Source organism: Phragmites australis, chromosome 23, assembly GCF_958298935.1.
Source record: "Phragmites australis chromosome 23, lpPhrAust1.1, whole genome shotgun sequence".
NCBI classification, from domain to species: domain Eukaryota; kingdom Viridiplantae; phylum Streptophyta; class Magnoliopsida; order Poales; family Poaceae; genus Phragmites; species Phragmites australis.
In genome coordinates this window covers 15,720,679-15,747,635 of record NC_084943.1, presented here as the reverse complement: position 1 = coordinate 15,747,635, position 26,957 = coordinate 15,720,679, and the positions used below count along the sequence as shown (strand labels likewise).

General features: G+C 43.2%; 1 protein-coding gene across 2 annotated transcripts; it reads left to right on the top strand.

The window, feature by feature from the left end:
• Positions 1–367: 367 nt before the first annotated feature.
• LOC133906775 (protein LAX PANICLE 2-like) lies at positions 368–26,589 on the top strand. 2 transcript variants are annotated; one of them, XM_062348783.1, is made up of 4 exons: positions 368–1,170; positions 1,257–1,304; positions 1,510–1,585; positions 26,191–26,589. In XM_062348783.1, exons 1-4 carry the CDS (start codon positions 587–589, stop codon positions 26,353–26,355), a joined length of 873 nt encoding a protein of 290 aa, XP_062204767.1. In that variant the 5' UTR covers positions 368–586; the 3' UTR covers positions 26,356–26,589. The 2 variants fall into 2 exon arrangements, with proteins under 2 accessions (XP_062204767.1, XP_062204768.1); XM_062348784.1 differs by having other exon boundaries at positions 371–1,170; positions 1,513–1,585.
• Positions 26,590–26,957: the final 368 nt, after the last annotated feature.

Here is a 26,957-nt window from a genome sequence, read left to right as displayed (position 1 = left end):
GGATTAAGATAATAGCTTAAGTTTTGAGTGAACTCATCGTGGTATGAAACTCAATATATATGTGTGTCTCCCGTCTTAGGGTCCATAGCTACTTACAGTTCGTGTGTTCCATCCATAGTATTGTATAATCGCAAGCGAACAAAAGCACGAAGAATTCAGGCATAATAATATGCACACAAAGCTAGCTCAGCTAACCGTAAACTAGTCATCGTCACATACGCGCTAGTGACTAGCATGTGATGACCTCAGCATGCCTTTTCCACAAAGAAATGAAAGAGAAAATGTTCTTCCACGTGTCTCGTAGTGCATCCATTTGTCCATCCCAGGCGAGATCAAAGTTGGGCGCTGTGCGGACGCCGTTGACAGCTTACCTTCTCTGTACTCCAGCACTTGGAGAGAGAGACAGAGAGAGAGGTGTAATGTAGTGTAGTGTACGATGTACATCATTGGCCTTGTCTACCTTATATGAAAGTCATCCTCCCCCCTTTGAACATTCTTCTCCTTCTCTCCCTCCTCTCCTCACTCACCCTCATGGTGTCGGCCGCGGCGCGGCGGATCGCCACAAGAGAGGAGGAGGCATGAGAGGATGGTGACGTTGCTCCGGCCGCACCGCCACGCCCATGGGCCGGCCGCCGTCACCGTTCGCCTCAGCAGAAGCCAAAGCCACCAGCCGCCGCCGTCGTCGTCGCTCCGTTCTTGTCGCAGCGTCCTGAGGCCCATGGCACAGGACCCCTCCCACCCGCATCGGCAGAGCAAGGACCCCGCCTCGCCACCGCAGCAGCCTGAGCAGCCGGAGATAGCGCAACAGCCCGCGCCGGCACAGCCGCAGCAGCCGCCGCGCGAGGTCCAGGAAGTCAGCACCAGTAGTAGCAGCGGAAGCGACGCCGAGTCCTCTTGGCTGCAGCTCGGGATCGGCACGTCCCCGGGCTCACCTTCGCCGTCGTCGTCGCGCCGGAAACGGCAGAGGACCGACGAGGCAGGCCCCTCTACGTCCGTGCATCCTGCCGCGCCCCCGCCCCCGCCCCCGCCACCGCAGCTGCAGCTCTCTCTGCACCCAGGGCCCTCTTCGTCATCCGGCCCGGCGGCGGTGGGGGCAGTGGTGGCGGCGGCGCCGCCACCCCCAGCCCACGAGGCCGGCACGTGGTTCTTGCTCCAGGCGGCGCAGAACCAGTGAGTACGACATGCCTGCGTCCTCCCATTGAGTTGTCCGGGCAATGTGGGTGGTTAGCTCATGCCGTTGCCGTTGATCCATGCAGGAGGGATCCGCCATTACTGCAGATTCCGAGGAGCTACCTGAGGGTTAGGTTAGAATCTAAACTCTCCTCTAGATCTCCATGTGCATCTGCACCACCTACCTTGGTTCCCTCTAATAATTTCAATTAATGGCTTTGGTTATTAATTCCTGATTAATATGAGATCTGATTACTTCTTTAATTTTGGTGCTGTTTGATCATGCAACATTGACCTGCTGTGGCGTCTATGCATGTGTGCGTTGCTATTGATGGGCAGCAGAGACGGGAGGATGACAGTTAGAGTAGTGATGAGGTACCTGGTTAACAAGCTGGGCCTTGAGGATGATTCACAGGTATGGCATGCATGTCCCCTCCCTATATGTATGCTCTTTAATCGTCACTCTTCATAGCTTGCCATGCATCTTTTTTTGGCTTGTCATATTTCAATTTGTGTTTTTCGCTAATTTCCATGCATTTTTTGGTGCAATGTTTGGATTGTGCTTGCTTGTTTTTCAAAGTACTTTTCCTAGGATTTTGAGTTAGATCATTACAAGCTCTAGGTTTGTTAATTGAGCTGCATCCCCTCAGTGTGATGAAGATTTAATTTCTGGGCTTAAGATGAGAAATTAACAATTTTAACCGTTAAGCTGTCACACAATCTTTAAACGGAAGTTGAAAAGGCACTAGAGAAGCGCAAGAAATATAGGCGCGAATAGGCTTCCCCGCAAAATTCCCCGACATCTGGGCCACCACACGTGTCGAGTAGTTTGGAGGAGCTTGTCAGTGAGTGTTAGGAGAGAAGAAACTCCATGAAGAAAAAGATATACATATTCATATAGATATTACCTCCAGAAAGAAATAACTACATTTTTGGCCATTAAATATAGTTTGAAAGAGCCGCAATGCTTAGTTTAGAAAAGCACTAGAGAACAAGTTTGGAAGAGTTGGAATGAGGTGACAGGTAGGAGGGCACAAATAAGGGCAGTGAGGAAGTTACTACGAGTCACCAGCCCATTGGCAGCCACCATATATGTATGGTATGCATCTCAATCTAACCTAGCTGCTAGCCTCTTGGTTTCTCTCCCCTCTCTCCTTTAGAGAGAGAGAGAGTGAGTGCCTTTACCTGCAGCGCCAAATATTGGTAGGTGAAAGGAGCTTTAGAGCTACGGACAGTAGTTTAGATGTCGAGGTTCCCATCCCATAGGTCCTTCTTGTTGTTGTGACAAATGGTGTAGGTGAGGGGTGTGTGTCTCACCTGTTACATCAGGGGAGAGGGCGCCCGTGATTAAGGGCTCCCCTCTCTCTCTCTCCTCTCTCTACCCCTCTTCTCTCTCATCTAATTAAGCTTAATGCATGCTTTTGTGGCTGCCTAATTAAGGTTTGGTTTCTCTCTCCTCCCTCATTGGAAACGGACATTGACCTCTACAATAGGAAATGCCACCACTACCGTTGCTAGTGGTATATGTATTTTACAGATCCATAGTTCAGAAAGTTTGTAGTACGTAGTAGTTGCCAGCGAGGCTGCAGATCCAAGCCCTAGGTTTATATATGTATTGTCCATGCATGATGGGAAATGTAACTTGTTCACAGTTTTTTCCAAAAATGCAAGGGCCCATGAAGCCAACATATCTATCTGGCAAGCCCTGTCCTTGAAGGAATTAGTACAAGCTGGGAAGTGTGTGAGTGGTGTTGAGTTTACTTGAAGATATTACTGTCCCCCACAGCTAAAAAGGCCATGTACGTCTCACCAAATCCAGTGAAAGTCATGCACCATCCTATGCACCACAATGTGTGCTAGCTTTTGCTTGTGGACTGCCTGCCTGGCCTCTGCCTGACCGGGAAGCATTGCGAACCAAACCGGCCAGGCTTGAGTTGTGGACCTGCTGGCATGCTGCATGCAAGCAAATACAAATTGGACTAAGAATTTTGTACCCCTCGCCCCCCCCCCCCCCCACCAAAAAAGATCCCACCTTTAGAAAACTCTATGGGGTGAGATTTTGTTTTCGTTGAGGTTTTAATCAATGCTATATAACTACACACATCGTTCAGCATCAGTTTCCTCCCACACAAGTGGGTTTAAGGATTTGTTTGTTTTTTATTATGATTCTAACCATTTAGATTTTGATTATCACAATCTAGAATCTGGATTGTTAGAATCTGGATTTTGCAATCTAAAACAAACAACACTGAATTATTAAATCTCTCCCCTCTCTCCTCTCCCCCGCTTGCCATCTTTTGTGGGCGAGAGCACCGCCGTCGCTCACCTCTGCTCCCCACCGATGCCACCCCAAAATCTGACACCCCACTGCTGTGCTTTCTACGCACAGCCGTGCCCAACTACCCAGCCTTGCTCGACGCCACCCTCCGCCTGCCATGGGCCCATCCAGCTTCTTGTGCGCCATCGTCTGCCTCTCACCCGGCCCTCCGCGTGTCGTCGCTGCTCTGCAACCAACCTCCCATGCGCCACCGAGGTCAGCGGGAGCACGGGCGGCGGGGAGCTCGGGCTGGCGGAGAACTTGGGCTGATGGGAGCTCATGCTGGCGAAGAGCTTGGTCGGCGGGGAACTCGGGCCGGTGGGGAACTCGGGTCGGTAGGAGCTCGGGTCGGCGGGAGCTCGAGTGGCGGGAGCTCATGCTGGCGGGGAACTCGGGTCGGTGGGGGCTCGGGTGGCGGGGAGCTCGGGTCGACAGGAGCTCGGGCGGCGGGAACTCGTGCCGGTGGGGAGCTCGGGCAGCGGGGAACTCGAGCCGACGGGGAACTCGGGTCGGTGGGAGCACGGGCGGCGGGAGCAAGGGCGGCAAGGAACTCAGGCTGGCGGGAGTTCGTGCCGGTGGGGAGCTCAGGCGGTGGGGAACTCAGGTTGCAGGAGCTCGTGTCGACGGAGAGCTCAGGCCGACGGGAGCAATAGCTGACGGGAGAGAGCAGGGAGAGAGCGTCAAGAGAAAAAAAATACGAAACATTATGTTTATAATGGCAATGGTGGGTAAATATGCACCATAATTCACAATCCACAAACCAGAAGCAGTATTTCCCTGAATTATGGATTATGGCATAATCTGCCTCTAGATTGTGAAATCTAGATTGTAGAATTGATCTGTTTTTTTCGATTCTGATTTTAAAATCAGAATCTTAGAATTATAATAAAAAAAACAAATAGACCTAAAGGACGTGGTCAATGGATTCGTAATTCGTGTAAGTGTGACGTTAGTACCGTGGTAATTCTTTTTCTAACTGAAAATCCCAGCCCATAAATACCCAACAAAACTTTGAAAGATTCCTAGCTAGTTAAATATTGTTATAGCTGGTCATAAGCCGGTAGAGGTTTAACAATCCAATATGCCCAAGCCAACATATAGTTGCTGAGAAAAATAGACTGTCGGTGCTGCATCCTGCATGCATGGGTGGTTGTTGGCTGAAGTAGCAGTGGCCTCAGGGAACATTTTGTGGAGCATCACCTCAACACAACAATATGGAGCCAATCGCAAAAGACAGAAATGTCACATACGAAAACGCTGAATATAGAAAGTATTTGCTGCAATATGACTTCAATAATCACAATCTCTGAATCTTTTGGAAGTTGGAACACGTGTGCTTGTCCTTCTATCTGGACAAAATGGAAATGACACAATATCACTGAACAAATGTGATATGAAAAGATTGTGCCTACTGCCTTGTCTAGTGAAAATGACGATATAAATCATGATATATACTCTGGAAATTCACGTACATGTCCATAATACGGTAATATTTGATTTCAATCTCATAGTGCTTGAAAAATCCATCAGGTGCTTTTTTTTTTATCGATTTTTGTCCAAGAGGGTTAAGTGATTCCTTAGCCCTACATTGTACCGGCGTTTATCTTTTCTTGTTGCCACACTTGCTTTCTGGGAAAGTAGGTTATGTGTACTGCATTCCACCATCCTGAATTTTGTGTACTGTTTCAAAAATTATTTGAGATATATGTAGGTTTTACATTTGAAGGGAGGGTGGGGAAAACTCAAGATGGCAATTCTTTTGTCGAGAACTCAGTTCAGATATTCACTTAATTTGTTTGGTCAAATGTTCTTCCACTTGGCCCTTTTCATGACCATGCATGCATGTACATATATAGATCAATACTCTGTCCTTTTCCAAATATCGCTCTAACGCTATAGGCAACTGAATAGGAAAAATGAAGACATATATTAGAATGAATTAACCAAACCAATTAAGTAACAGTAAGCATATTAAAGTTCAAAATAGTGCCATGTATTTTTTTTAATTCTTTGTTCAATGGATAGGTGTCGTGAAGAGAAAATTCCTATATTTAATAGTTAATTGGATCGTGTGAAATGTGAAATCCTTTGTTATAAATTGCCAAATGATTCTACTCTAAAAACATTGCCATAAAGGAAAACATCATTTTTATATCCTTCTTTTAATAAATATTAGTTGGGCTATGTTTAATGTTTGTGAGCTCTAATATAATAATATTAGTCACTAATAAGCACCAGGTTCATATTAAGAAATGTGAAAACTCACCAATATATGTTTGTGTATACACTCTAACAATATAAATAATTGATGTTTTAGAAATTAGAATGCTTCCGCTGCACTATTATAACTTTGACCTACGGTGAACCGTAAATCTTTTGATTTGATTTGTCTCAAAATTATATCTATTTGGTTTTGAATGCATCGTATTAGACACCGGAGAATCGACGACATGAGGGTGGAGGGAGGAGTGAAGGTTTTTGATTCACCATTTGGTGGTGATGTCATAGAGATAGAGGGCGGGCGGCCTCTAATACACTAATCCTAAATTTAAACTTGGGGAACCTCGATTTGCGTTTAAACATCGCTTTTTAGTGACTAGCGGGAGTTTATATTTCGATTTTAATTATAACTTTGTGTCTAAGCAAATGCATTGAACTGAAATATGCTCGGATACAAGTACAACCACATGCATGCATGTGTACATACTTCCTATTCTACCGTGTTCTTAGCATTTAATTTACGTAGCCTTTGAATTGAAAAAAAGGAATTTCTTCTAGGAAATTTTATGATTACGACTTGTATTTATTATTATGTCTTTTTCAGTTGATTATATATTAAAACTATATGTGTAATGTCAAAGAAACAACTTCGGTTAGATTTATAAGCTACTTCAAATTTTTTCTTTTTGTTCAGTCGTATCTTGGATCTTCCTATACGTTCACTTTCACTTCGCTCTAAAATTAGCTTATCTAGAGTGGTAGGTGAGCCTATGTATAGAGCATTTATTTAATTTTTCGTTTAGACATCTCTGTATGGGTGAGCCAGTAGGTGGTTCATTCAACTTTGTCTTTTATCCCATATCTTTTCTCCCCTCTTTTCATAATACTTTTTTGCTGCTTTGTTTTGTTAGATATTGGCCTGGGCTGCTCTGTTGGTATGTACATGAGTAAGCTTTTTTGGTTATAGATTTGTGTGTGCTAGTGCAGTTGTTAGCTAATAATATATAAACAGGCTGACCCGGGCCCTACGCTTTGAATGGATACGTGAACAAAATATATATTTTGATGAACCAACCGTCCTATCCTGGTCTAAAAGTTCAACTGCAGATTAAAAAAAAGAATGAGGCTTCATCATATTTGTATCCAACACTTCACTGCACTTTTCATGGTGCGTCTTCAACTTTCATCCAACTAATTAAGAGAAGTTAGTATGAACTTAGAAGGCATAAAATAAGCTACTCAATTGGTTCTTTTCCCAAAGTACAGACACAACAGTACTATAATTTAAGAAGAAATAAAATTGATTTATTTTCCACCCAGCTGTCACTGCCTATCCATTTCTGAAGTGAACGAGAAGAGAACTGATAAGGATTTCATGAAATGATAATGTGAAGAATACTGTACTACGTACAAATGAAGTCCTCACTTCTATTCTCACTAAAAGCGTAATGTTGCACTGTCACATTAAAATATATAAATTCCTCAAAATGTAATAGGGCTTTTTTAAAAAAGCACAGTTAAGCACCCAGGGTAATCCTAATGCTTAAAACTTTATTATATCAGTTCTGAGATCAGTCGCTGGTAAAATCAAGTCTTACAACAGGTGGTAACATAATCATATACCAAATAGAGTGGTGAAATAGCTCCACCAAGCTATTAAACAATACAGGATTATACTAAGGCCTATGAGAAATATAGTCCATGACATCAGAGTGCATAGTAAGGCCAGCGTGATGAACACTCCACTCCACAGGCAACTCGGATGCGGATGCAACCAGGACCTACTCGTCAGCTTCACTGTCGGCGTCAGTGAAGTCTAGATCTTCCTCTGAAAATACAAGCAATGGTGAGTACAAACATACTCAATAAGCCCCAACCCTTGCCCTATAATAAGGGGTATAAGTACATGCATATGGTATAGATAAGGATAAAACTGTAAGGTTAACTTTTGCGAAAAAGCTAAGTTTACACATGCAAAGGGTGCATTTTCATAAGGTGGTTTTGTGAAAACAACATTTCATCATCATTAAGAGGAGGGGGTTTCAGTCGTGGTGGACAGTCACTAGGGCCCAAGTTTTATTGTTGCCGGATACTCCGTTCGCAACAACTCACGACACACTATCGGACCTATTTTCCAAAAACAGGCACACCTTGCCCACTCACACTCTAAGAAAACACACATATCCCATGCTAGTTGTTGTGATCAAATCATAGTTTGTTCATGATCGTGGATATGGCTATTCGAATAGTTTTACCTCTACAGAGTGATACATTTTATCCACTAGCTGAGTTTGGCAACATACCACCGTCATAGCAGTGCATCTCAACAAAGCTATTACCCACCACAACATCATCTCACTAGCCACCTACGGGAGCTCACCAAGGGTTCCTGACCTTTAACTAAGACTCCAACCGGATCAACAAGTTTGCACCTACTCTATGGTCTCCCGTTGCACACCTACATCTGGACAACCAGTAGACTAGCTGGCAGGGTTTAGACTAAACTCTGCAACATACAGGGTTGAGTGTCTGTATTGTGAAGACTAGGTAAGATGTCACATCAACTCGGTCCTAATCGAGCCAAGACAAACATCTCTACACTAACCTGCCACACAGGCAACACTTATACGCCCAAGGTATTTCCAACGGGAACCCTAATTTGCCCCAGCTCTAAAAGATTCTCATATGTTATCATTATCTGATAAACCTTCCCATCCCAACAACTCACATAACACCAAGCACCAATTTTCACCCATTTCGCGAAACTAAATGTGATTACTCATGAACTAACAATAAATGTTACAGTCCTAAGCATACCGGTAACTAGGTGATCGTCTTAGCGCAAATAAAGTAACCAAGATGAAGGTCCTAGGGTTACCAAGATTATACTCAGGTTGATAACAATTAGACCGGCTAATCTACAATAGGTCATAACTAGATCAATAGTTTAAATTAAGCCGATAAATAATACTTCATGCAATTATTTGGTGGAAAATGGCTGCTACGTATTGTGGTGATAAAATCTAGGTTCAATATGATCAACAAGGGAAACAGATTAGGACTTGCCTCCGTTGAAGTCCTCGAGAGGGTCCTGCTCAAAATCTTGCGTTCCCGGCTCCTCCTCCTCCTCCTTGAACTCTTCGATCTCTTAAACGCATCACACAAACACACAATTAAATACAAATAAATTTGAAATAAATATGAAACTAGTATGAAAAGATAGGATTTGAATTTAGATGAATATCGATGGAAGAATTGTCGAAATCGGAGTTGTAACTGAGGGGATATGAGCTTCAGAAGTTGGTCGGCAAATTAAATCGAGAAAAAGAAAAGAAAAGAATATTCCCTAAAATATTCCTTGAAAAATCGGATTTTCGGAAAAAGGGAAAAGCTACTATGGGTGGTCTTCAGCTAGGCTCTATAGTTACTAGGCCGACCTATGGGCCAAGGCAGCTAGTCTGGCCCGAGGGAGGGTAACGGCGTCACAGCCAGGTGGCCGGGTCATCGGGATGACGCGATGGTGGTGGCGTCGAGAGATCCGTGGTGGGGGCTCTCCGCCAGTGGTTCTCGGTCTCGGTTTGGGCCGATAGATGGTCCATGAGGACTAGCTCAGCACGACGGAGCTGGCAAGGGGCACATCGTCGGTAGGCGGCGACCGAAACAGGGCCAGTGCCACGTCGGAGTTGGGAGTGGCCACAACTGACGGGTGAATCATGTGGTGAGGCTATTTGGCTTGGGTTTCTGGGTGTTGGAGGCATCTATGCGGTGTGGGGAAGCTCTAACCATGCTTGGTTGGCTGATGGGGCACCGACGGTGGCCAACGAAAGAGATAGTGCTCTTGCGACCATGGCGGCTAGTGTGAGAGCTCAGGCTAGGAGGGAGAGGCTAGACATAGGGGCTAGGAAGGTGGAGTGAGGCTAGGTGGAGCTCGCCCTGAGGCCTAATTGGCCAACAGCGGCCTTTAGAGAGGGGATTGACGGTGAGTGCTATCGGTGGAGAGCAAAAATAGCAGGAGAGTGAGGAGAAAGGGAGAGAAGAGCACAAGTGGCTCGGGTGGGGTGTGGTGGAGTGCGGCGAAGCGCGAGCTTGCCTTTTTATAGGCGGAGGACACTACTAGAGAAATGATTTGTACAGACAGTTCAAAAACCCCGTGCCAGATACTTTTTCAATCCGTTGGTGGAAAACAATATGTATAAATCATATTAGTATAGACTGTTCCAATTTAGAACCATCTGTACTAAAACAAAAAATACAAAAAATAAATAAATTGTGACCCATACATCGATTGCATTGATCTGCTCTTAGATTACATCAAATCCATAATTTATAGATGATATAAATTTGGTAAACCTATCGTATGTTCATGAGAAATGGACAAGTATCTTCAAAAGGCACTACGAGCTTCAACAAATTCTGATTCGTCAAAAGGTCCCTTATCTGCATATACTCAATTTCAGAAGATAGCAATTCATTCTATAGGTAATGAAATGATCATGCGTTAGGCAAACAAAACAATTCTTTGAAGCACAAAACTCAATGTGTGATTATAACACATGCATGGTACCTTTCTTGATCTAATCTTTCCCAAGCCTTTGTCCAACATAGCCTCTAGCTTCTTAAGGTCCTTGTGGCTCATGGTTGTGATAGAATCACCTATCAGGGCCTTGAAACATCAATGGAGAGCTTAGTCATGAAACAAAACCTTTTTGTTAAGTTGATTCACCAAGATGTGCACAATAAGTCTTTTATAAATACTGAACCTGTTGGAGTTCTGCAAGTTGGTGATTAGCTTCCTCAGCTTAGCAGATTCCAGCTCGTAGTGTTGTAGCTTAAAATCAGAACCCCCTATTAGGAAGTCTGATTCATCAAATATGACTACAACATAGACAAACAAATAACAGTAGTCAAGAAAAATTCTAATAACTCTAGATGAAGCATGCATGCTAGTTAAACATGAATGTAGTTGTGTGTTTGCCTATTGGGCTTCAACAAATACGGGATTCCAATCCCCAAGTCCACGCGTCTTTCTCAGTCACACACAGAAACCAATACGGGATTCCAATCCCCAAATCCGACATCCTTTTGAGAGAATAAAACAGATTGAATCGACAAATCAATGAGCGAGAAAAGTAGAACCCTAGAGGTGTCGATAGAGGTGAGGGAGTTCACCTTCACGTTGAGGGACTCGCCGGGGTTGTACCTGTGCGGGTAGCTCCCTGGGAGGTAGAAGCCGCGGGCGCCCGACGCGGAGAGGAGCACGACTGCCAAGACGATGATGGCGACAAAGAGGAGTGTGCCGAGGTGGGCCATGGATGGATCTAGATTAGGGGCTTCAACTTCTAGGTGGATCTGGGCAGCGGTGGGCTTGAGGTGGTGGTGAAGAGGAGGCTGGTGACGAGGCTCCGCTCCCTTTCGGCGGTGAGGCCACTGGAGATGGGGAGGGAGGGGGTCAGAACTGAGGTTGCCATGGTGTCAAACTCAACAGCGACGTTGGCGGTGAATCCATTCCTGGCGCCGACCGCGGTGGAGGCGAAGGAGTAAAAGAGGCCCTGGTAGCCACCGGTGGCGTCAAGAGTGGTGCGGTCGGGGGAGACGAAGAAGGTGCTCCAGATCTAAAGGCTGGATCTGAGGACCGGATCTGAGGGAGATGGAGATAGGGAGGGAGGAGGGCAGCTCTGAGTTTGCTCTAAATAGTTTCGAGAAGGTTTTGGGTCATGAATGCGTGGGGTGTTGCGTGAAATGTAGTGCAGGACGCTCAGTTGAGATTAGAACTGTCTGTACAAGCGTCACATGTCAAATGCAGTGCAGGACGCTCCAGTTGAGATTGGAACTGTTTGTACTTTGGTATTTGTATAGACTATCTCAGTTGGGAGCTGTCTGTATTATTAGTACAGACGGTTCCTAAATGAGAACCGCATGTACTAAAGCGTCCCACATGGTGAAAACTACTCTCGTTATTTTTTCAGATGGTTCTAGTTTGAAACCGTTTGTGATATCATTTGCACAGATGGCTCCGAATAGATATCTGTACAGGGGCATCCTACTAAATTATTTCTGTAGTAGTGGGAGTGGAGGTGGCCATTGTACGCAGCCGGCACACACGGTGAGAGCTCGGTCATGTCATGTAGCTTCTGACAAAGGAGCGGGATCGGCATCGACAAGTGCCAGTGGCCTTGCACGCACGTGCCAGCACAGAGAGAAGGTTAGAAAGGAGGCAGGGTGGTGGAGAGCGGTGACTCACTATCGGTTGTACGCTGGGCAGTCCACGCGCGCGCTATTCGTGCGTCATCAGCGCTATGCATGGCGACCTCACAGAGAGAGATGGAAGGATAGGGTGGTGAGGGTGGTAGACACTACGTGAAAAAACCTCAAAAATGACGGTTCATAAGCTAAATAAGTAAGGGTGTGGGATCTGTCACCCCGAACACGTCACTGATGACTACACATAAGTGATGAGTGCACACCCGTCACCAATAACGCACATAGTGATGGGTCTGGATCAAGACCCGTCATTGATGACTACATATAAGTGATGGATCTAGATCTAGATCAGTCACTTATGAGCAATTAAAAAATATAAAATATAAAAGAACAATTAAAAAACTGACCAATAAGAACAACAAATGGTTAGTGTTAGATCATCAAGAGAAACAATGCCATCTAAGATTTGCATAGAGGAACAGAGAAACAATCTCTTGGTAGTTCATCGGCCGGCACAGCTGCTCCCTCTCCGAGTCTGTCAGCATGGATGCGCTTGCGCGCCAAAGACGCAGACGCAAATATATGCTTACATGGCTTGATCCGTTCAAGACTCAGGTGCAGCACAAGAACAGTGACATGGAATTGCTTTACCTTGAGGTAGATGTCAATGGCGCGGTAGAGGCCGTCATCGAGGACCCGGACGTAGTGCATGTGTCCTCCCCTCCGGTGTTCCAGAGGAAGTGTGCATAGGTGACGGCATGGTGCGAGTTGCCAGGGTCGGCCATGATGGCCTCCTGGTAGGTGTACTCCGCGGCCGTGAGGTCGTTCCGCCCCTTCCACAGGAAGGTCGCGTACCGGTTCAGCACCTCTGCATCCGCTAGCTCTGCGCGCACCGCCCTGTAGAAGTAATGCTCCCCCTGCAACAAAATGATAGATACTATCGGTAACAGCTATTGTCAAACCATCGAACAGGTGGTGGGTGTCGCCGAGGGGACCTACTGGTCGTGGTCGTTCTGCAGGATGTAGAGGAACTACGCGAAGTTGGCGAGGATGAGCAAGTTGTTCGGCTCATCGGAGACGGCCTGCTCGTACTTCTACTGCGTCCTCACGTGCTCAACGACGCCCACCACCTGTTTGACGACAGCGTAGTGCATCAGTGAGCCGATGATGTTCTCGAGGCTCATGCCTCTCGACTGCATCATCGTGATGAGCCTCTTGTACACGGGCAGCCTGAATGACGACGCTGCTTATACTACCAGTCCGTGCCCAGCGATCTCGGCTTCCTAGTAGTTCTTTTATTGTTCCATATCACCATCTCCTTGAGGCTCTTCACTGTGTATTGCTCCAGCATGGGCCACCGAAGTGCCTCGGGCTACCGCTCCCTATCGTCGCCCTTGGCCTGTTGAAGAGGTGGAGGAGGAGGCCACGACGGCGACTGCAGTGCAATCTCGCTCCTTGCCTCCATGGATCTGGCCCCAGCCTGTTTGGATCTGGCCCTAGCCTCCATGGATCCGGCCACCGCCTCCATGGATCATGGCTGCTGGAACACCGAGCAAGCTCGACCACCGGTGTGAAAGAGAAAGAGAGAAGAGAGATGAGATACAAGAGAGAGATGAGAGAGATGACAGAAAGAGATAAGAACACGCCGTAAGAGGGGATGTGAGATAGTGACATAAAACCTGGGTGCTGGGTTAGGACAAAAACTTACATATATGCTGTGATGCATGCACAGAAAAACATACATAACGAGTGCAGAATGCACGGTGCAACCAAGTACGTCCATGTAGCCAATGTGTTGCTATTACTTGTGACCCCTAGCATCACTTACTATAGCGGCTGGGAATTAGTTGTCACTTGTCGCCTGCTGCCAGCTTCGCTACTACACAGCACAGCACCAGCACCAGAGCGCGCACTGTGCTCGCGACGTCGTTCGCGTACGTACGTAGCTCGGTGGTGGTGGCCATGTTGGAGCTTTCATGAATGGACGTGAGACCTAACGGCGCCGGCCACACATCTCGCCATCGATGACCGGACGCGAGCTAGTTTTTGTATGCACGCTGATGTGCACGGCTGCGTGACCTTGCACCGCTTATGTGCATGCATGATGATGTGTATATATTGCTGCCTGCTTGATTGATCCCTGCACAAAGGCAAGGGCACGCTCTTTAATCAGCTTGCGTTCAACGTCTCCTTTCCATGCATACATGCTGGGATCGGTAGATCGATCTCGCATGCATGCATGGAATGATTTGTGTGTAGGGTCAAGCCCCCCGATAATATATAGGCATGTCCTTATAATTGGTTGATGGATGGATGAATGCATATGTCCATGGAATAATTTTATAGGTACAACCTGTGTGTGATAAGAAAATGGTAGGGTTTCCTGGTGAATTCATTTGGGTAACTTTTGTGCGAGCATCATGGAATTGCAATGTTGAAAACTATTTTAGACCCATCTAGCTGAGCAACACCGTATAGATTTCGGCCGGTCCAATTAGTCGTTTCAGCTTCAGGAATATGATATAGACACGTATCACCAACATAAAAGAGAAAAATAGAAGATTTATGCAAGTAGGATCTAACCCGAGCGACTGTACATGAATGTGTATTTATGTACAAATATAAATCAATTTCTAGAAGATGCCTAGGCGCTTGCTTCTATTATGCATATTTTCCATAACAGGCCTTGAAATATAGTGAGTTCCTTACGGAAAATATTAATATATATAGAGTATGCGCACCTATATATGTTTCCTTCGCAAATGCTTTTGGTCAAGCAAGGTCTAATACATGTTTTTTCATCAGTAAGCTCTGCCCATAGTTCATTCTAAATAAGTCAATATTCCCTCCGATCGCAAATACTTGAGTTTTGGACATGTTCGGGTCAACCTTTCAAGCTTACGTGGGGCAATGAGTTGTCGATCTTGTGCGCTACTCGGTAGCAGTGTTGCTGCGTTTCTTTCTTCTGCTGGCTCTCGTAGTCGTTTTGGTCATAGTTGGTTGTGTTCTCTCTGCGGTGCTATAGGTCTAGTTTTACTAAAGAATTTACTTTCGACCAATAAACGTTGTTGAGTGACTTCTAAAGAAAAATGTTTTAATTACTCATCAATAATGTAACTTCTAAAGAATTGTTTGATTTTATCTCCTTTTACGAAAGAAAAGTGTTTTAATTACTCAATTTACTTTCGAGCAATAAACGTTGTTGAGTGACGAAATATTACAATAATAATGCTCTTGATTTTATCTACGAATATTGTCAAGAGCAAACCGAAGTCTGCAATATAATTGCACTTGTTATGTGGTAGTGTTTTAAAACAAGTTTAAAGTGGATTTTGTCAGGTTTATATACAAACTATAATAATTAAATTCAAACATTAATTTGTGACACCATGCAAGCCTTAGACCTACTATCGCTTTGTTTCTAGGTTACAACTACAACAACAGATTCAATGCACGTGGGGTGGTGGAGTCATGGGATTACGACTTCATACACCGCAATCCAAATTAATCTTGGTGCCTGCAATAATTTAGACGCACGCGCTTGCTTTCCGTGGAAAATTTTGTAGGCTTACGAGTACACACAAGTGTGTTAGTGTGATAGGCATCCATGATTTGAACACCGGTGAATGGAGTACAAATTAACTAGAAAAATATTAACAAAATTTGCATGGGACTCCAACAAGCATATGCATTCCTGGCGGAGTTCGTTTTCTCATCGCCTCTCTGATCTGATGTTCTTCGACGTCTCGATCAGAGCAGCTATTATATATATATATATATATATATATATATATATATATATATATACACACACACACACACACACACTACGATTCGCTATACACCAATCGCATGGAGCATTGGCCTGAGATTACAATTTTATAACTATCATTATTAGATAATAATAGCAGTGCCATCATGGCATTTGTCGCAATCTCCATAATTACGCTGCTAGAGAAGATATCGGTTGTTGTGCTAGTGTATTCCCTGCCGACACTACCTTCCATCGTTTTCTCACCGGATGTACATGACACTATGAGTTATGACCGACAAACATAGCTAACAAGATTAAACAAAGATTGTAATAACTGCCATCTCATGAATTTTGATTACACCTTTTCTATTTGTATTTAATTGATGCCTTAGGTTTTAGATTTCTTTTTTGTATCTGCAAATTTTATCAGCTGCATTCGTCCAATTTGATTATTATTTATACAGTTTCATATGGAAACACTCATGTACCGATGCACGTGGCTTACTTAGTGGTCGAACACAAGGTTGCGATGGTTGGTTAGGTCACTGATTCAAGTCCTCTTTTATACATTGACCCTTTTTTTATGACAACATATAGATGTGCAATTAGTCCACGAGAGACGGGAAAAAATGGCTATTCGAGAAATTAGAGATTCTGAGTATATAATTGACATCCAATATAAACATTTTTCAGTGGTGTCCCTTCAGCATATTTATTTGAAATGCCTTTTCTGAAGTATCACCAATCATAACGAAAAGGTATTCCGTTGCACTACCAATCCAGCTTTTTATTTTTGAGTCCACTGAGTGTTAAAGAGAAAGAGAAAAGGCCATGCATTAATTCTTGTGTACACGCTTGAAAAAACATGGCCACTAGCTTGCATGCATGCAAAACTCTAGTGGGTTCCCTAAAGCTTGATATGCCTTTTTGTACTCTACTAACCCAACATCTATGAGTTTAGCCCAACATTACCTGAAGATATATCTACCATTGCTTCCCCGTTGTGTGGTGCTCTAACTTCTTATAACTGGAGGTCACTCGGGCTCGATGGTCATATAAATGATATATGCTTGACAAACAAACGTTCATACAAATGTGGGCACTGATGCAACGTAATGTCATACAAAATTTGGATGCTTAATTTGTTTGGTTAAAAGACGAGAAAATATCATTAATTGTAGTAATGCTCTGGAATCCCATGCTAGCTGATGGTGCAGTTGATTCTGCTCTCGGCCTCTGTTTCTTTTGTCCTTTCGTGGTAACTTTTACGTAAGCCTATATAAGAGAGTATGAAATTGCATAAATTGAGAAAATCAAATATTCATCAGAGAAAATCTGAAAAAACGAAAAGTAAAATATATCTCATCTTTCCACCCTATACGCTTTTATAATATCCAATTGAAGTATGCTGTATATGTCGTAGATATACGAGCTTACGAGATCAATTACAAAGAATACTTTATATATATTTCAGGACTTTTGGTTCTAGTTTGCCATATGGTGTACATAAATCAAAGTACAAAGTTAGAAATTCTTGATATCTTTTAAGGAGCTTCATTCAATTTGTCACGCCAAACTTTTTTCCAGCGGAATCCCATATGAGTTAGGGCCTGTTTGTTTCTGGCTGTTTCTGGCTTCTGCTTCTGTCAGAAGTCCAGAAGCCAGAAGCCCAAACAAACGGGTTTACTGAAAAGTGTCTTCTGGAGAAGCCAGAAGCCTGCTTCTGAGGAAATGAGCTAGAAGCTGAGAAACTAGTTGGGAGTAACTTTTCTGAGAAGTAGTGTGCTCAGAAACCAAAAAATTGTTGTAAAATTCAATAGCTAAAATCCAAAGCACAGCTTTTCAGAGAAGCCGAGAAGCCAGAAGCAGAAGCCAAAACAAACATACCCTTACTCTAAGTTGTGATGCCATGTTTTTTGCCACAAATTAGACGAGTTAGCCAATAATGTTTGGCATAACTTAAGGTCGCAAACCAAACCCTTACTACATTGACTTCACATCGACAGTAGGAACTTGAGCAGTAACATGCAGGTATCTAGACATTTTAAAAGAGTGAACCATCCTAAGTTAGTTAGGTGAGCTGCAAGTGTCCATAACAAAAATGTGAAAATAAGCTTTACATCCTAACCACTAGGTATGTCTTGTTTTGAGCCTTTGTTTGTTTCCTCAAGAAATGTGGCCCATAGTACCGTACTGTCCAGATCTAAGCATACAACTCACAAGTTGCAGATGCTTGGCAGTTAGCAGCTAACCACTAAGCTTAAGTGTCACACGTTTGGTGTCATCACTCTAAATTAAGCACAGTAACTTTTTGTTGGCAAAAAACCTAGCATACCTGCAGCTATAGATTTCTCTTGGGGGACTTGGAGGATTTGCCATTTTATTTTATCAGCACTTGAGATTACTTTCACTCGATATCTCACTTATATAGTGCCACACATTACGTCAGAACAACACATTAGTGACAGGTAATAACCGTTATTAATGACGGTTACGTCACTTATCACTCTTATCGTGTCACTAATAATAAAACATTAGTGACGGGTTGGGACCCGTCACTGATGACAATCGCCAGTGACGGGTCATAATTAAAACCCGTCATTAAAATACGTCTCTTATGACCTGAGTAGGCATGTTGCCCGTCACTGTGATCGTCATTAGTGACGGGTGTATATACTACCCGTCGCTAATTATCGATCCCCAATGATGAGTAGCTTTCCAACCCGTCTCTGAGACTCAGTTATTAGTGACGGGTGTTAACTATAAACCGTTACTACTGACCGAGTCATTAGTGACAGGTTGTTACCACCCATTATTGGTTATTAAATCATTAGTGACAGGTAGTTTTTCAACCCGTCTATAGGACTCTGTCATTAGTAACGGATGCTAACAACAACCCGTCACTAGTGACCAAGTCATTAGTGGTATGTGTATTTACCACCCATCACTAATTATCTAGAATCAGTGACGGGTAACTACAACCCGTCACTGTTGACCGAGTCATCAACGACGGGGTGTTATGAGTCATTAGTGATGGGTATCTTTTCAACCCGTCTCTAATGGCTGAGTTCCAGAGATGGGTTGGAAAGCTACCCATCACTGGGACTCGGTCATCAGTGACGGATGAATTTACCACTCGTCACTAATATTCTCACCTGTCATTAGTGTTTATATTTCTTAATTCTTTAGCGAACCACCTAAATATAGAATCAATGGTTCGCCACTGAGCTGAATCTGTGGAGTGTCGTATCATTGCGTCGTTCTTACGACCCTCCTTGTGCCACCGTAACAATTGGGACTACATTTTGTTCTGGAACAAACGCTTCAAACAGGGAATTACAGAAAAATACCACATCACCTTTCTAGGAGGCACTTTTCTCTTGTTGCCTTCCTGCACGTCGCCACCGTCATTTCTACGCTTGTATCGATGGGTTTCACAAATAGGACATTGATCCAGGTCTGCATGCTCTCCACGAAACAGGACATAATCCTCCTTATATGCATGTATTTTTTTATCTCGAATCCCAAAGGACAAACTATCTTCTTCGCGTCGTAGACAGTCTTGGGCACCTTGTTCCCCTCTGATAGCATGTCCTTTAGCAGATGCAACAATGCTTTGAAACTCCTATCAGACCAACGATGGGTTGCCTTCAATTGCAGAAGCGTAAGCACCGCAAACAACAGCGTGTATTCCTCCTTATAGCCAGGATAAAATGGTGTCTTCAAGTCTCACACCAGTTCCTGGAATTTGGCAAACTCAGTATCACTATACTCGTCGTGCCCCTCAGCATCACGCACCATTTGGTCCACATTCTCCATAAAATCTATGTAGTCATCATTGAATCCTAATATTCTACGTCCCTGAGATAATCATCCATATCACCAGCTGGCGAGAATCCTTGATATGTATTGCCATCTGGGAGGACCTGATCTATTTCCCCTTCGTTAAGGTCTTCCTCGCCGTGTTTGTTCCAAACGTGATATCTCTCTTTGAATCCACGTCTTAACAAGTGATCGTATACATTGTCAGGTTTTAGAAACTTCTTCTCATTCTTGCAATCATAGCATGGACACCAAATTACTGTTTTACCCTGACCTTCCATATCTGCCACCAAGACAATCAAGAAAGACTTCACCCCACTTATGTACTCGTTACAAGTACGGCAATCAAGGTACATCCAACTTCAGTCCACCATCTACAAATTGAAAAAATATAATTCAAAATAGAAACTACAGAGAAGATAGAATAAGTATAAAAATTCTAAATCAATTTAACTAAATTAAGTGTGTACGTGTGTTCTAGTGATATTCAAGAGAACAATTAACATCCAAATATGATACATGTTATCTATGATGAAAGATCCTAGCTAATTTCTAATAGGCAAAAATATGTCCTAATCCCATTCAAGGATATGTGGCCCGAGTATGTTTCTATTCTCTTGTACGGTTCTAGAGAAAAAATTTCGGCAGCACCTCCCTGCTGTTCTCCAAATACACGTCTCGACAACGAGCTGAGATGGTGTGTATCCGAAGAACAATAGGGAGACACAGAAACCTACTACTCAAGACATATATCCTCGAACTATCCAAAGTACGTGGATAATTCGGGAGCATCTTCTTATAAATATGACGAGTTGCCAAGTTATATTTATAATCAAACACTCCCAAACAAGAGACGTAGGTTACGCATGTACACTAAGGGGGACAATCCACATATATCAAGATCTGAGAGGAAGGAACAAAATTATTGATTTCAACTCAAACCCTAGAATCCACCATGCATATATGAGCAAGAGGAGGAGGAGAGAGGAGGCAAACCTTCAAAGGCTAGGGATAGATACCAACTTCAAATCATCGAGATTTGATTTAGCCTCAACAAAATCTAAAAAAAAAATCGCCCCTTTGCCGAGTCACGGCGGACAGACACTGTCTGCTCATGCTGCTTGGGAAATAAAACAACAGTAAATATCACTCATTAGTGATGGGTTATAAGGACAAACGTTACTAATGAGTAAGCCATTAGTGACTGGTCTCATAATAACCCGTCACTAATGAGTGGCCCTAGCAGGGAGCGGGCTACATTTAGTGACGGGTTATAAGGACACCCGTCACTAATGACTTAATATCAATGATGGATTATAAGGACATCAGTTACTAATTATTTAACATTAATGATGGGTGATAAGGATAACCGTCACTAATGACACATTAGTAATGGGTGAAAACTAAGATCCGTCACTAATGACTTTCTACAAGAAGTGATCGACTTTCAGAATAGAGACATGATGCAAACAAAGAGTACTTCATCATCCTATTCAACAGAGATAGAACTGAACCTTGATGGACGACATCCTAAAGCAATGTCAAGATTTAGCAGCCATTTTCACATTCAAGAACAAAGATATACATCCAGAAACTTGAATTTAACTCAAGTCAGTCATACAATATAGTTATGCATACATTACATACTTACACAAATATCCATACATCATTACACTTAAGGATTTACCGGGGCACATAATCTCTGATATTTAACATAGTTAAAATCTACAACATTGTATCCTAGTACTTGAGCGGTATACATTAGAACATGAATTAGTGCACTCGCTTTCACTTGACATGGACGATCCGATGCTTTACCATAGATAGTAAACAATGTCTTATTAGCTGATTCATTTCCACTTAAATGAAACCTTATATCATCCTGAAAGTTGCCTTCAACAGTGAAGTCCACTAAGGGCCATAAAAGTTTAACCCAATATGATCCATTGCTTGAACTAAGATAGCATGAAAGCTAATTGCCGCAAAGGTGCCACCAAAAATATCCTACAAGCAAAGAAAATAAAATTATGAAAATAATACACGCTAACAATCATGTATATCAAAATAACCAAATTACATATTACTGTACCATATCATATTCATCGAACTGAGCAAGCCTCCGACTAATAGAAGCCAAATCCTCTTCGCCCTCCTCAAACACTTTTATTCGAAATAGTTGTAGTTAGGCAAAAAGAACCTATTGTAGGGATCGGTGATGTCCTAAGAGGGGGGTAAATTAGGACACTTAGAACTATTTCGGCTCAAAAAATAGCACAAGATAAAACTATATCAATTTCTATCTAAATATTCTCTAGGTTTATTTAGTATGTCTACTCTACCGATCAAAACGCTTGCAATCTATCTAAGAAGGTAAATTGCAGGTAAGTAAATACGGAAACACAAATAAGGTAGCTAGAGCAAACTTGGCACAAGGATTTTTTCCTATGGTATCGATGGTATGAACGCCACCCCTAGTTCATGTTGGAGCTCCACAAAGGATATACTCCCGGTCGGCACCCGGTCACGGCCTTTGAGCCACCAAATTATAAAGACAAGGCCTCCACCCGGATGAGCCACCAAGGCAAGGTCTCACCACTAGCCTCTCTTCTAGTTTCTCACCACCGTGATCACTTTAGAGCTTGAGCCACAAAGGCAAGGGTCTCCGCGTCCCTACACAATCACCTTGCCACCGCTCCACACCAAGTCGGAGGGTCAACATGCTTGCCGGCGAGTCACCAAGATTCTAAGGTGCCGGCGTACCAAGAGGTACACTGTTGGATCACTCCTTGATCCACTCTCTATACAACAATCACCTAGCAACTCACTCTCTAGGTCTATAAGCACTAATCACTTACTAATCTTATGCTTAATTATCATGGATGATCATTTTAAGCACTCAGGTGTACATGAACTTCTCAGGACTCCAGCACGCTCAAATGACTAAATGAAGGGATATTTATAGTTTCAAACTCGCGCACTAGCCGTTAACCCAATGACTCTAAAAAGTTGTTAACACCGGATGATCCGGTGAGAACAATAGTACTAACACCAGATCATCCGGTGAGTACACTCTCACAAACTAGCTATTGGAACCCCATTCAAGCCTCTATAAGCACCGGACACTCCGGTGTATACTCCATCTTCATCACCGGACTTTCCCGTGAGTATACCTTAGCCATCCGAGCCAACATCTTCTCTGTGTAAATTGCTCCAGTGTATTCTCCAGTGCACATCACTTCATCACCAGACCATCTGGTGCGTTATCCGTAGCCAGCAGAGCCAATGCAACCCTCTCTGGAAAATATGCTCTGGGGTATACATCTTCACAGCACCAGACCTTCTGGTGAGATCACTGCATTCTCCCCTTTGTCAACAATGCTTTGTGCATTCCTCCGATGTGTTCAAATCAATCACCGGACTATCCGGTGAGGCTTTCATGCCTCTATGCCCCTTTGACAGAGATGCTCCGGTGAGTGCAAATACCCTGAACACCGGATCATCCGGTGTAGTTATTTCTCCTGGGACTTTTTCTAATTCAACTAAACTTTGTACCGGCTTCGGTGGCTTCTTCATGTATTGCATCCATGAGACCTACTAACATATATTCTTGACAAACATGTTAGTACCAATGACTATGTTATCATTAATCATTCTTTCTCCTTTCTCACTTAATGATTCATTCGAATTTCCCAACCAAAAATTCTATATGTCTATTCTATGATATTTCTATATATATAGAATATGATATCTAATATGACACCCGATTTGTTAAAGGGATTCGATTGGTGACTTACCCATTTTATATAGCAATCCCTGATCAAACCAAAATCACAATCATGACCTAATAGAGCTATTTTCTCTACTCCTCAAGCACTTTCAGGCACCCTTTAACGGTGGTTTTTTTTGGAATACAATGAAATCGGTGACGCCTTACCACATACCCTAATAGTGATGTCCGCACTACTTTTTCCCCTTGAACGTATGTCAAAATAGATAGGTAGCTAAAATTCCTTCCATCTAGAGTGGATTGCACCAAAGGTACAATACCACCTATTGCAGGAATTACCTCTTTAAATTATAGGATCGGTTTCAATACCTACATGATAGGATGATATGAATTGAGCCTAATGTACTATAAACTCAATTAAATTATTGTGTCCTAATGAGTGTTACTATAAGCATAACAATGAGGGAGAGAAAAAAGATGTTATTATGATCGGTCTCGATTGTGGCCGGTGGGGGAACGTCGGTGGGGGAATGCCTGCAGGGTAGTGTACGCCTGGTGCGTGAGCCGATGGAGGAGTCGTCAGGATCCATCCAGGTTCTCTACTGTGACATCAACGACCCCCGTTACTACCTTGATCCATCGCCCTAACCCTAGTAGGTAGAGGGGGGCGGCGGCATACATCGGCTATGGTGGAGGTGGGAGGATGGGGGCAGTGTCAGCGGTGAGGTGCGAACGACAGTGGCGTCAAGGGGAGGAGGCGAGAGGACGTGAGCGGAGATGAGAGTGGCCGAGAGAGAGAAATGAGCAGATAAGAGTGGTCGAGCAGATAGGAATAGAAATTAGTGATGAGTGATAAGGACACATGTCATTAATGAGTCAGTCATTAGTGACGATAATAACTACGACCCATCACTAACTACTTTAATATTAGTGACGGGTCTCATAACGACCCGTCACTAATGAGTAGGCTACATTTAGTGACGTGTGCCCCATATACCCACCACTAATGACTGAATTATTAGTGACAGGCCGTTCGCTCGCCGTCACTAATGAATCCTCATTAGTGACACGTCGTGCTAAGGAGCCGTTGCTAATAACATATCTCCTTTCATATTTTCTTATGTAATAACAGCCAGATGTCAACAACAGAAATAGATGCGAGGAGTCCTATTAATACCAAGAAATATAGACCTACTTGGTATCCACACGAGAATAATCCTCAAATGCACTTCCTGGGAGCTACACATTTGTTTTTTCTTTTACCAAATCAATATAATTTTCTTTATGTGATTAAGAAATACACACGTGAAAATATCAGGAGCCTAATTAGGCACGTTCAAGCATGTGTAATTATTGACGCACCTATGTCGTCGCCTATAAATTATTTCCATACTATCTCATATACATATATCTTATCATTGCTCCTAATATTAGTTTAAGCCCCCGCAAGTAACACGTGAACGCACGTCAAAAAAGCAAGAGCGATTAGCAAGACGAACGATAATATAGCCAAGATTAGGTGGGTGCATGTGTTCCCCTCGACAGTGCTCGCTATGCATCTCGTAGTCCATTTGCGCATTATATATCAAATTTGTCCCTTTTTTTCTTTGCCTTTCCAACCTGAAAAGAAAAAAAAAAGTGGGGTCAAAATTAGGCAGCATCTAGAGAATCACAAATGGAGGGCACTATCATGCATCAGCAATAAAGAGAGTATTTCTAGGAGGGCCCTTTCGTAATGATTGTCTCTGGTGAGGTGAAAGTGAAACCAAGGCGGTCAGTCTCTGCTGTATCAGGCACTGGAGCTGGATGGCTGCTAGCTGCTTTCCCACCTTCTCACCTGACTAGCCATCTAGTCCAACAATGGATCCAGAGCTAACTAAAAGGCTCCCTTTTTTTCTTATTCTTCATCCTCTTTTTTTTATTTATATACTTCTTCTCTTTTTTTTTATTCCTCGTGGTTAGGTGAGGAGTCAAGTACGCCCGGGGAGGGGGGGGGGGGTACTCCCTTCGTGGTTAGGTGTGGAGTCAAGGTTCTAGGTTTAAAATCCTAGTAGCTACTGCACTATCACTGTTAGTAAATAGTGTATTAAATATGGTATATCACTTCATCAAATACTCTATTTTTATATAATGGAAAAAATACTCCTGATTACAACTTAGACCCAAAGAAGTCTAGAAAAAGGACCATCAATTTTCATGCTTTCTGGAAAGGTCACTTAAACCTCACTGGCAGCAGGGGAGGGGTGTCTTAAAGTCCTTTTGTCAGCTGAGTCACAGGGGATGATATTGAGATTATGGTAAGTGCTATGTTGACAGTGAAGACATCTAAATGATGCTTACGCACGCAAAAGCAAATTATGGAGTTCTACGACACTCATCACACTGTCTTAGGCATTACCAGATCAGCGTCACTCAATATAGTAACAAGGAAAAAGGCACCATCCTCATTCGATTATGAAAACCCTGTCATTTTCCCTTGTACAAAAGTCAAAAACAAGTTATGAAAACTAGGGTCTCTAGACTTCTACTGACCTATTCAAGCCGTACCTGACCTTAGCATTGCATTTTTTCTGTCTGAGAATCTAGTGAAAAGCTGTGATGCACCACTTTTTTTCTTTAGAAAAAATCACATGTATTGCGTCATTAGATGGTCTCAAGAATCCATTTAGTATTCTGGTATTCAGATCTTGTCAAGCATGACATTTCAACAGCTCAAACTCCTAAAAGATCAAGAAAGTGGTTCCATAAATCATGTGTCCAGATTCAGCATCTAATGGGATCAACTACAAATATTTTTTTGACCAAGAATACTTCAAAAACCATATTGTGTTAGAACTGAAAGGCATTGTATTTTAGTATTTTCTTGTGCATAAATGATAGCTTATTGTGTTGGAATAACCTTTGCTTCGGCAATCGTAGTGATAGCAAGAATGGTTGCCAGTGAAATCCGATTAACATATATCTATGTATGAAATGCAGTTAGAGATTACCTGTCGAGGGCAGCGCCTTCTACCGACAATGACACTGCAGCAGGTCCGCGACACCATTTGGCGCCTCGTGCCAGCAGAGGCCGCGGCGGTTTTGCCAGCCCCTGGCTCGCCGAGCACGAACCAGATCATGACATTACATTATGGCAGAAGCTAGCACCTGGAGAACGGGGCGCCATCAGGAACAAACAACTTTTCACACTGTAATTAGTATTCACAGCCCGCAGGCATTGATCCCCCTTTTTGCCCTCCCCTAACATCTAATCCTCACCACAGAATTCGCTGAGAAAGAATAGTAGTACACGAAGGATAGTAGATTATAGGTAACCCACAAATGTAACTGTACTTAAAAACCCTGAGAAATAATTCTTTCATATTTATTTAGTTCAAAGATTTATTTTGTTCTAATTGCTTTGCTTTTTTTTTGTTGGCATACTGAATCCAAGCATTTGGATGTGTTGCAATTCTAGGTGCCTACTAAGTTTTTTTTATAGATGTTTAACCTAGAGAGAAAATTAAGGGAAAAAGAAAAGGCAGGGAAAAAGATATACCCGGTCTGCATATTTCAGGACTCAAGGAACATATATACAGCACCAAAAAAATATAAGTGTCAAATAAAAAAGTGCACATTATGACCAAATGATGTTGCAACGTAGCGCAATGGAAGCACCATGAAGCAGCATCACATAGTCTTCAGGTAGCATGTCAGGATCAATGAAAGAGAGTGCATACGGGAAGTAGGGAGTCAACATCAAGGAC

Excerpts from the sequence above, each read along its gene's own strand:
- LOC133906775 (XM_062348783.1), top strand. The coding sequence starts at position 587 with ATGGTGACGTTGCTCCGGCCGCACCGCCACGCCCATGGGCCGGCCGCC. Across the intron at positions 1,171-1,256 it reads CTCCAGGCGGCGCAGAACCA|GAGGGATCCGCCATTACTGC; the intron begins GTGAGTACGACA and ends TGATCCATGCAG. Across the intron at positions 1,305-1,509 it reads AGGAGCTACCTGAGGGTTAG|CAGAGACGGGAGGATGACAG; the intron begins GTTAGAATCTAA and ends ATTGATGGGCAG.